Source organism: Sus scrofa, chromosome 13, assembly GCF_054392235.1.
Source record: "Sus scrofa isolate SSC_HxYL_T2T_F1_AM1 chromosome 13, Sscrofa_HxYL_maternal_Yorkshire_Landrace_v2.0, whole genome shotgun sequence".
NCBI classification, from domain to species: domain Eukaryota; kingdom Metazoa; phylum Chordata; class Mammalia; order Artiodactyla; family Suidae; genus Sus; species Sus scrofa.
In genome coordinates this window covers 25,538,525-25,550,142 of record NC_139395.1, presented here as the reverse complement: position 1 = coordinate 25,550,142, position 11,618 = coordinate 25,538,525, and the positions used below count along the sequence as shown (strand labels likewise).

At 41.4% G+C, this 11,618-nt stretch overlaps 1 protein-coding gene across 2 annotated transcripts in view; it reads right to left on the bottom strand.

Moving 5' to 3' along the window:
• The window catches only part of NR1D2 (nuclear receptor subfamily 1 group D member 2), a 34,273-nt gene that overhangs the window by 5,333 nt on the left and 17,322 nt on the right, over window positions 1-11,618 (bottom strand). For both annotated transcript variants that reach the window (XM_021071423.2, XM_084987224.1), the window contains exons 6-7: window positions 9,742-9,927; window positions 7,418-7,628 (exon numbers count right to left, since the gene is read on the bottom strand). In XM_021071423.2, coding sequence (XP_020927082.1) covers window positions 7,418-7,628; window positions 9,742-9,927 — 397 coding nt within the window. The remainder of the gene's footprint in view (window positions 1-7,417; window positions 7,629-9,741; window positions 9,928-11,618) is intronic.

The following is an 11,618-nucleotide window of genomic DNA, read 5'->3' as shown; positions in this document are numbered from 1 at the left end:
TTTTCCTATTTCTTGGGCTGCTCCCGCGGCATATGGAGGTTCCCAGGCTAGGGGTCTAGTCAGAGCTGTAGCCGCCAGTCTACACCAGAGCCACAGCAACACGGGATCCGAGCAGCGTCTGCGACCTACACCACAGCTCAGGGCAACGCCGGATCATTAACCCACTGAGCAAGGCCAGGGATCGAACCCTCAACCTCATGGTTCCTAGTCGGATTTGTTAACCACTGCACCATGACGGGAACTCCAATTATGTACTAATCCTTATGGAAAAAGAAACAAACTGAATGTTGACTACCGGTTTGCGGAGAGGGGATCATAATTTTTCAGACAAAATTGTGAGCTGGACAAAAGATCTCTCTTCTCTTGACACTTGACTTTGGCCATAAAATCTAAGGGTAATCTGTGCAAAACTACTAAAAGCTTTCGACAATGCTCCCAAGACCCTCCCTTGCCTTTAATATTCAAGTAACTGTTTCCTTGAGCATCTTTGCAAACTTATGAATCCATTCACCCAAACACCTACTGAATATGTGTGGTTACCATGACCAGTGCTAGGGAATTAGCCTAACCAACCAAAATTCCTTCCTTAGAGAGCTCATATTTTGACAGGAAAAAAATAACTGGTTTACATTGTATCATCAGAAATTTACAATACCAACTGGGAAAGAATGACAGTGACAGTAATCTCCACAAATAAAATAATCTAGGTGGCAAAGAAACAGTAAGTAAGAAAGGATATTTTAATTAGTATTATACGTGATTGGTCCCCCAGTGAATATCCTGTGTTTGGATGACATATGCTTCTCTATTTAATTCCCTTAGGAAAATGAGACGCTTATACCTAAAAATGTAAATCACATTAAGCTTTTCTAAAACCTCAATTTGGAAAGCCATGGTTTCATGATTTCAAGGCCAAAGATCCTAATTACACATCTAACAATCATAAACAACAATTCCCTAGGAAACGCAACACTAGAATGCACAGATTGAAATGGAAATTCATCTTCCAAATGACGCACTAAGCGCTGCGCTATTTCTTGCATAATTTAATTCATGCTAACGCTATCTCCTATTTCCTTAACTATATGGTTCTTCGTTCCTCTCCCAAGTTTGTACCACCTGTCCTTCCTACACATGTTCACGTCCTATAAGTGAAACCCTCTATGAGAACAACTAAAATCCACATCTAGATAAGCCTTGGCCTCACACCTAAATGCTATTTTCTGATCCTCAACTGGAAGTGACTGCTTTCGTTTCACATGACCTGAAGAAGGATTTACCTTCCAGGTATCATTCCTCTTCTCTCCATGGTACCACATTTGAGATTTCTCTCTCCCTTAGCAGCTAAAGCTATTCTGTTAACCAGCAGTAGAATGGGAAGGCTTTTGAAGCTAGACTAGTAGGAGATCAAATGCCAATTATTAAAAGTGTGACCTTGTCCCTCAAATTCCTTGCCTGTGTAACTGAGGAAACATGTCCCAGTTCACATCAAAGGTCTACTGTGAGGACAAAATTATAAAACAAGATCATTAACCAGCATTTCTTCTCACAACAACCAAAACAAAACCAGAAAGCAAGTGTAGATTCCAAGAAAAATGAAAGCAATTTTGAATATAGAGCAAACTAGAATGCTGCTTAATTCTAAGCAATTAATAGAGAATATAAATAAATAATCCATTTGTTATCTGACACTTCAAACATTCCCTTCAGGAAGCACAGAGTTGGAGAGAGATCGACACTGGCTTCTCATTTGCAATCATACCATGAACACTATTATGCAATCAAAACACTGTACAATGCTTATGTTTTACATTTCAGTCTTTTTTTTTTAAAGCCACACATCTGGCATATGGAAGTTCTCAGGCCAGGGATTGAATTCCAGGTGCAGCTGCAACCCGAGCTGCAGCTGCAGCAATGCTGGATGCTTTAACCCACTCATCAGGCCAGGGACTGAATTTGTACCTCTGCAGCAACCTGAGCCACTGCAGTGAGATTTTTAACCAACTGCGCCACAGTGGGAAATCCTACTTTTTTTTTTGGTCTTTTGTACATGGAAGTTCCCAGGGTAGGGGTCGAATTGGAGCTGCAGCTGCCACTCTACACCACAGCTCACAGCAATGCTGGATCCTTAACCCACTGAGAAAGGGCAGGGATCGAACCTGTGTCCTCACAGTTACTAGTAAGATTCATTTCCATTGAGCCATGAAGGGAACTCCTACTTTTAACCTTCAGAATCAACTGATAAAGCATGTAAAATAGTCACAATTATAGGACAGAAAATAAATGTTTTAATTCTTGATAAGGTAGAAGAAATAGCAGAGCAAAAGAAGCCATTATATGGAGAAAGGAGAATTCTGTCTCCCTGGATAGTAAGAATATGCTACCTAAACCACTTGACAGGTTATGGTAAAAGTGAAAGATCATGGAGTTCCCTGGTGGTCTAGTGGTTAGGACTCTGTGCTTTCACCATTGCAGCCCGGGTTCAATCTTTGGTCTGGGAACTGAGATCCCACATCAAGGCACAGCACGAGGTGGCCAGAAAAAATAAAAAAGTAAAAGTGAATCTTCAAAGAATGTGAGGGTATTAAATTTATAAATAAATAAAGCAACTTAAAAAATAAAACACAAAAACTGAGAGGGAAAAGTGACAAAATAAAAAATGAACATAATATTTAGAGTTGGCTGGGCAACCACCAAAAAATTAAAAAGAAAGACGGTTAGAAATCTGGTCATCTGAAGAACAGGCTAGGAACAGGAGAGACTTGCCATTTTATACTCTTCTATTCCAACCCAGATACTGATTTTAAAATAATTCTTTTTAAGTGATAAAAATTTAAATTTGACAGGAACACTATCATAAAGTAAAACAAGATACTAATTTAAAATGCGGGAAGAGAGTTCCCATCGTGGCTCAGCAGTAACAAACCTGACTAGTAACCATGAGGACATAGGTTTGATCCCTGGCCTTGCTCAGTGGGTTGAGGATACAGCATTGCCATGAGCTGTGGTGGAGGTCACAGCCACAGCTCAGATCTGGCGTTGCTGTGGCTGTAGTGTAGCCCGGCAACTGTAGCTCCAATTTGACTCCCAGTCTGGGAACTTCATATGCTGTGGGTGTGGCCTTAAAAAAGCTAAAAATAGGAGTTCCCGTCGTGGCGCAGTGGTTAACGAATCCGGCTAGGAACCATGAGGTTGCGGGTTCGATCCCTGCCCTTGCTCAGTGGGTTAAGGATCCGGCGTTGCCGTGAGCTGTGGTGTAGGTCGCAGACGTGGCTCGGATCCCGCGTTGCTGTGGCTGTCGTGTAGGCCGGCGGCTACAGCTCCGACTGGACCCCTAGCCTGGGAACCTCCATATGCCACGGGAGCGGCCCAAGAAATGGCAAAAAGACAAAAAAAAAAAAAAAAAAAAAAAAGCTAAAAATAAACTGCATGGAACTGTTCATGTACTTTCGTGTTGTTTGTATTATCTTCATATATAAACATAACAAAAATAAGAATGCCTTTTTTTTTTTTTTTTTGTCTTTTTAGGGCTGCACCCTCGGCATATGGAGCTTCCCAGGCTAGGGGTCGAATCGGAGCTGTAGCCACTAGCCTATGCCAGAGCCACAGCAACATGGAATCCTAGTAGGATTCGTTACCACTGCACCAAGACAGGAACTCCTGCCTTATGTTCTTTTATAGCAGTCTTTTCCATTTAGTACGTCAAACATTTCTTTATATATCATCTCTCAATAAGTAGGCAAATGGACAAATGGATGTATATTTGAATGGATAGAGAAACCCCTAATGTTACTAGTGATCTTTTTTGGTAGTGATAGCATCTTTATTCTCATCTTAAATTTTCTAATGTATTCATTTCATTCTCATGATCAGAACAATTAAAAATTTTTTAATCAAAATTTAAATTTAAAACAACAAAAAAATCATACTCCTGGTGGAAAATATAAATGAAGTAGCATGGTTCCTGGCAAAAAGCTCCCCTTTCCTTCATCTCTCTGCCTTCATTTCTTCTCCTACGTACCTCTGGGATGTAGTCCCTCCTTCCCCACCTCCTCTGCCACTACCTACTTCAGGAGCGCTCACACCACTGCCACAAACCTTAAGTTTCTTCGACAGCCTCTCAACCTGGCTCTCTAGCTCTGATGACTCAACTGTCTAGTCCACCCAGAAGAAAGATGCAGAACTACTCTTTCTCTCTTTTTTTTTTTTTTCTTTTTGGCTGCACCCATGGCATATGGAAGTTCCCAGCCAGCGGTTGAACGTGAGCTTCAGCTGCGACCTATGCCACCCTGGCAACGCCAGATCCTTAACCCACTGCGCCACAACAGAAACTCCCAGAACTACTCTTAAAGCATCTCTTTGTTCATGCCTGACTTCCCACTGCCCCTTATTTCAGTCAAAACCTGTTTAGTTCTGATAGTTGTCACTCTAAAACCTGGTGCTCCCCTAACTTCCACCTTTCTCTCTCTCCCTCCCCTTTAGGGAACACGCCAAGCTTTGGCCACCCACCCCTTCCTTCCCCTGCCCTATCTTATGCCCTCATTCTCCCATGCTATCCCATCACCTTTCACTGGGAAGACCTAATAATTCATCCTTCACATTCCAGCTCCACTTCTCATTCTCCCACAAAGCCTTCTCAAGATGATTTCATCTTCCTTCCTATAACTCCTACTTACCTCAGGCAGAAGCACATGGTTTAGTAACACAAAGCTTTGTGTATTAGTTCTGTCTCTTCAAACAGAACATAAATACCTGGAGAGCAAGCTTGTGTCTTAATGCTTGTTCTGTCTCACCCTCACACCTAGCACTTAAGGTACATTCAACAGATAAAGAAGTTAACAAGTATGGATTACCTTTAGTTTCCCAAATATAGATTTAGTAATCTGATGCCAACTCAAACCATTACTAATTACTCATCAAGAGACTCTACAAAATGGAAGTTCCCTTGTAATGCAGTGGGTTAAGTATCCAGTGTCATCACTGCAGTGGCTTGAATCACTGCTGTGGCGCAGGTTCAATCCCTGGCCTAGGAACTTCTGCATGCCATGGGTGTGGCCAAAAAAAAAAGAGAGAAAGAGAGAGAGGGAGAGACTCTGCAAAATGGTAAGTAAGTACAAGAAAGCACTACAAGGTTACTAAGAAAATAGGCTTCCCTCACTGACAGGCCATCCATACTTTCCTATAAGTACATTTTTAGCTACCCAGGTAGAGCTACCCAGGAAAGGTAGCTAAATGATGCCTGCAAATTCTGTAGGTCTTTTATACCACTGACATACAGGCCCGTAAAGATATACAAAGAACTTACTCTCCTTAAGGATTACTGATTTAAGATGTACTGATTTCTAGTTCAGCCACATAACCAGGGGCCATAACTTATACGTAACAACTCTCACAGCGCTCAGCACAATGTCTTTTATACAATAGGAAGCAAACAGGAAACTTGGAGTAACTCAAATAAAAATACTGTATAGAGTTCCCATCGTGGCACAGCAGAAATGATTCCAACTAGGAACCATAAGGTTGCAGGTTTGATCCCTGGCTTCGATCAGTGGGTTAAGAATCCGGCGTTGCTGTGAGCTGTAGTGTAGGTCACAGACACAGCTCAGATCCTGTGTTGCTGTGGCTTTGGCTTAGGCCAGCAGCAATAGCTCCGATTTGACCCCTAGCCTGGGATGGGAACCTCCATATGCCACAGGGGCAGCCCTAAAAAATCAAAAACCAACAAACAAACCCACAAACTGTACAATTCTCAACAAATATTTTATTTATTTATTATTATTATTATTTTTTTGTCTTTTGTCTTTTTTTGAGGGCTGCACCTGCAGCATGTGGAGATTCCCAGGCTAGGGGTCTAATCTGAGCTGTACTGCTGTCTACGCCAGAGCCAGTGCAACACCAGATCCAAGCCACGTCTGCAACCTACACCACAGATAATGGCAACACCGGATCCTTAACCCACTGAGCGACGCCAGGGATCAAAACTTCATGGTTCCTAGTCAGATTCCACTGAGCCAAGACAGGAACTCCTCAACAAATGTTGTTTTTTTTTTTTTTTTTTTTTTGTCTTTTTGCTATTTCTTGGGCCGCTCCCGCGGCATATGGAGGTTCCCAGGCTAGGGGTCGAATCGGAGCTGTAGCCACCAGCCTACACCAGAGCCACAGCAACGCGGGATCTAAGCCGCGTCTGCAACCTACACCACAGCTCACGGCAACGCCGGATCGTTAACCCACCGAGCAAGCGCAGGGACCGAACCCGCAACCTCATGGTTCCTAGTCGGATTCATTAACCACTGCGCCACGACAGGAACTCCCTCAACAAATGTTTTAAAATAAAGTTAGCAATACCCAAAAATGACTGGCACTTACATGTCCCCAAAACAGTCACTGTCTCAATTTCCAAGTCGCTATTGGGAGTAATTCCTACCTTAACAGCTATTGTCTGAATTGAAATACTTTGGTCAGAAATAACTGCAGGAGTTCCCGTCCTGGCTCAGCAGTTAACAAATCCGACTAGCATCCATGAGGATGCAGGTTCGATCCCTGACCTCGCTCAGTGGGTTAAGGATCCGGCGTTGCCACGAGCTGTGGTGTAGGTCACAGACGCAGATCGGATCCGGCATTGCTGTGGCTGTGGTGTATGTAGGCCAGCAGGTACAGCTCTGATTCGACACCTAGCCTGGGAATCTCCATATGCTGTGGGTGTGGCCCTTAAAAAAAAAGAAAAAGAAATAACTGCAATATAATGAAAGGCGGCAGGAAATTGGTAAATATCATCAATGAATGACTCATATAAACAAAGAGTAAATGTTAGGCTTCAACAATCTTGGTCACTCATCCAGTGACTGAGTTATTTATTCTGTGCCAACCCCAGGCTAGGCTCCCATGGTACAATTCCTTCCTTTCACAGGATGAGGAAACCGAGACACCAAAAGATAAAATTACTCCCAGTCACAGAAAATTCAGTAGCTTTAAGTGAAAGCCCACAATTCATAATTCACTGATTTTTCTAACAAAATACAGTAATACATCTTGATACTTTTAACTTGTTTAAGTAACCCATATAATACTTTAATTAAAATTTAGATTCATATTAGAATCACCTACCTGGAGATAAAAAACATTTCAAAAGATAAGTCCATAAAACAATGATTTAGACTCTTAAAAATTATGAACAAAAGCTAAAAACAAAGAGTAGTAAATATAAGGCACATCCTTTTATCACTATTTGACTTTTACTTTTGACTTTTACTGTCAAGATTTTTTAAAAATTAATTATCAAAAACAAGAGATTCATATTTCGGCATCTTCCTTAAGGCCTCTCCTTTACACAGTTTGCCAAAACCTGGTCAACTGCCACCTTCCCCAGCTAGTCACACTATATTCCATGCGTACCACAGTGTTGAACCAGCTTGCTTACCTGCAGATACCAGGACAACTGCTGTAAACAAACTCATCTCTTCATCACTAAGTTGCAGGGCATTTAGCTTCTCACTAAATTCAAACATAGAGTTTAGCAGATCCCCTGCTCCCATTGAGTGTAAATCATCCACACTATACTTCTTTCCACTTAAAAAGGTGACAGTACGTTCCTTTGCATCAAATAATGATGCAAATCGTACCATTAAAACCTGGAAAAAGAAAAAGACTTAAATGTATTTGGAGAAGATCAACAGTAATACTAAAAAATAACTCAGTAGTCAAGTCCATTAAGAGACATCCTACGAAGAAAAACAGAATTTACTTTCACCCAGAACCACTTGCCTAAAGCAATAATATTCCAGGAAGAGCATCAAAAATTCCAGCTGCCAGGAGTTCCCCTCGTGGTGCAGTGTTTAATGAATCCGACTAGGAACCGTGAGGTTGCCGGTTCGATCCCTGGCCTTGCTCATCGGGGTAAGGATCCAGCGTTGCTGTGAGCTGTGATGTAGGCCAGCATCTGCGGCTCTGATTAGGTCCCTAGCCTGGGAACCTCCATATGCCACGGGAAACAGCCCTAGAAAAGGCAAAAAGACCAAAAAAAAAAAAAAAAAAAAAAAAAAAGAAATTCCAGCCACCAGTGGCAAAATACTCAAGTCCTATGATATGCTCTGAAACTATTAATAAAGATTCTAAAATGCAAAGTCAAAATTAAAGCAGGCAATAATGCCAAGAACCATGAAACTGGGCCTTGGCCAAAAGCAACTCTTTAGGCCCCAAGTACATCACAGAGCCTCAAAGCCCTAAGTAAAAAAAGAGTATTTCACTGCAACAACACTTGGAAACATTCAAACACCAAATGCATCAGATCAACTCTAATCAGTCTATCTCATAAACCATAACGCAAAGTGACTGTACACAGAAAAAATGATTATGGTAGGTGTTCTAGATGTCCAGTTATTATTGAAATCCAAGCCAGACCAGTCAGCAACTGCCTAACTACAGCACTCCCTCCACTACAGTAAACGGTGACGTCCGTGTCACCCATTTCTCTTTTAACCAGAGGAACACTGGACATTTTCCCTTTGCAATGCTTCCCCAAAAAAGGCTTATTTTATACAAGACAACCCAAAAGACAGTGAGCCTTCTAAGAAGATGGTACTAACTCTAACGTAAAAATCCCAAGACAAATCACAGGTGAAAAGAACACAAGTCCTGGAGTATGAGATCCACACTCTAGTCCTGACTGTCACAAATTTATTGGTAATCAAAGAAAAGTCTCTTCACCTGTCTGGGCTGTAGTCACCTAACCTCAGAAACGGCTGAACTGAACTTGATCTGACATCCCTTCTACCTTTAAATCTCATGTCTAACGTTTTCCTTTAAACTAAAAATCTTAACCTGTATGTGTTGCTTTGGAATTACACCACAGCTGTTTTTTTTACGAAAACATCATCTTCTCTGTTGCAGTACAGGGGCCCCAGAAAATAGAGCTGAAAGCAAAAAGTTATGTCAGATATGCACTGGCGCATGTGAAAAGAGGAGTTAGAAAAAGGAAATGAGGTGGGAAGGAAAGAGAGTCCGTCTCAGAGGATGTATTACTAAGGTGGACACCACCTGACCTCAAGAATACCAGGGAGCTCAATCCTGTGGGACCATCCAGGGGACGTGAAGACATATCCGCTGGCTCCCTTCCCCCAGTGATCAAAGACTGGGCCCACCCAACACCCACTTTCCACCCACCACTCTGCATTTCAGAACAAGTCCTGAGATTTCTCCCACCTCCTCAGCAGCAGGGAAGCCCTGGGGCAGACAGGTGAGAGGCACTGTCTCCGTCCTACTGAAGTTGGCAACAGGGGCTGCCCCAAGCCCAGACAGAATGCATCACAGCAGAAGGTGAGAAGAAAAAGTAGCCAAGGAGTCTGAAGTGAGGTGAGGCCAACACTATTCAAGGTGGTACCTAAGAGATGTCTAATAGGTCCCCCAAATATTCTACCACCCCCTTAAAAGACAAAACCCACATTCTGCCTACTCTTCGTGTTCACATAGTGAACGCTAGGTGAGGCTTTCAGTAGATGTCTAACACTCTGAAGAACCTGCCAAGTCCACACTTGAAAGCAATTCTAGAACTTGGAGTTCATATGCTGTGAATACAGCGCATTTGTACTTCAAGTCCTAACTAAGTCTGGATTTACCTTGCCTTTTCCCAAGATCCTGGGATGGTCATTCTTTTGTTGGTAGTTTCGGCCTCTAAACCATAAATACTTAGAAGAGAATGAAAATACTACATGTCTTGCATCAATATTCAAAATAAATAAAACCTACCTCAAAAGTCCCAGCCTTTAAAAGGTTGACCTGGTCATGCTGCGAGAGGTCTCTGAACCCAGGAATGCGCTTTGCAAATTCCACCACTTCTTTCACTGCTGGGGTGAAGCTCATCGAAAATTCTTCCCAGATTTCATGCCCCGATTTATGAGGATCCACGTATGGAGATTTACTCATTGGACAAACCTAATACACACAATACAGAAAAACTCTTAAATTGTGAGATGGTAAAGAAAGCTCAAAGGTGGCGTATCAATCAATGGAAACTCCAACATGAAAATACCCTCCAACACCAGTAAAATCTACTGATACCAGCACTTTCTATTTGCTACTTGCCTTGTGACAGAAAGCCTCAGAGCAACCTAACTTAAACAGCAATTGATTTATCATACTAAGAGGTGGCCTCAGCAAAAAAAAAAAAAGGGCATCTATAACAAGCTATTTCGAAAACCTGTTGCACAGGATTAAGAGTTTATTGCGTTAATACTGTTGCCACCTTACACTGGTTTCATGGTCTTCAAACAAATTCATACACATTTACTTGATTCTCAACCCTGCTAGTTAGTTATGGCAGACATTATAATGACCATTTCTTAGATAAGGAAATGAGACTTTAAGAGGTTTAGTGACATCCGAATACAGCTAGTCTCAGGCCTAGAACTCAACCCCACACTTAGTTGATATTTCGAAACTCACTTTTTTTAATAAATAGGCACAATTTGGAGTTTCCATTGTGGCACAGTGGAAACAAATCTGACTAGGAACCATGAGGCTGCGGGTTTGATTCTTGGCCTAGCTCAATGGGTTAAGGATCTGCCGTTGCTGTGAGCTATGGTGTAGGTCACAGACATGGCTCAGATCCTGCACTACTGTGGCTGTGACACAGGCCAGAAGCTGTAGCTCCAATTGGATCCCTAGCCTGGGAACCTCCATATGCCGCAAGTGCGGCCCTAAAAAGCAAAAAAATAAAAATTAAAAAATAAAAAATAAAATAGGCACAATTACAATGCTGCAATTTCAAAGAGGAAAAGATGGTGAGATACCTCTTTAAAAAAAAAAAAACTACCCATTTATTTCATATACAATGGTGTGACCACTGACCTCGAACTGTCCAATTAAGACACAATGACTGGACATACAAGGTGTACCTTCTAAATGAGGACTAGGGAGGAAAAAAATAGCCAAAAAAACGTATTAGAAGACTAAAAAGATTATGAAACATACACTATATACTCTATTAGTAAAATCAGCCTTTCAATTTTCACTAAATCCATAGGAGATCCAGGAATGGGATGATTCTACAACCATGAAGAATATCACAAATCAGAACCTACAAGCTCACAGATTTTTCCCTCCTTAAGGCAGCCACTAAGTCTAATAAAATATAAGGTTACCTTCCAGATCCATGGAATCAAATACTTGCAAGAGACCAAAAAAACAAACAAAACAAAACCCCTAATATTAGGATCGGGATAGAGTCATTTTGAAATGAAGACGACTTCAATTAGCGGGCTACAAACATACCAAGCACTATTAAAGGACTCATGGTATGAAGAGAAGTGCTGGTACTATTGTTCTGGATGAAACTGTAGCTGAATATAAACAATATACTTTCTAGCAGACTACTATACTTAATGAAAACACTTAAATGATATGAATAACATTAACTCATTCCCTTAGGATGAAGTTTGTAGGAAAATCCTTAAAAATCAGCCTATTATATTCAACTATTCCTGTATTTTCAAAAAAATGAAACATTCATGTTCTATATCCAAAGACTTTTCTGCATTATAATGGTTAATGAAAACACTTTCCATCTAAAATCATGGAATTACTGACTGTGGCAAACTCAAAGATTAGCCCTTTGAGAAAAATCC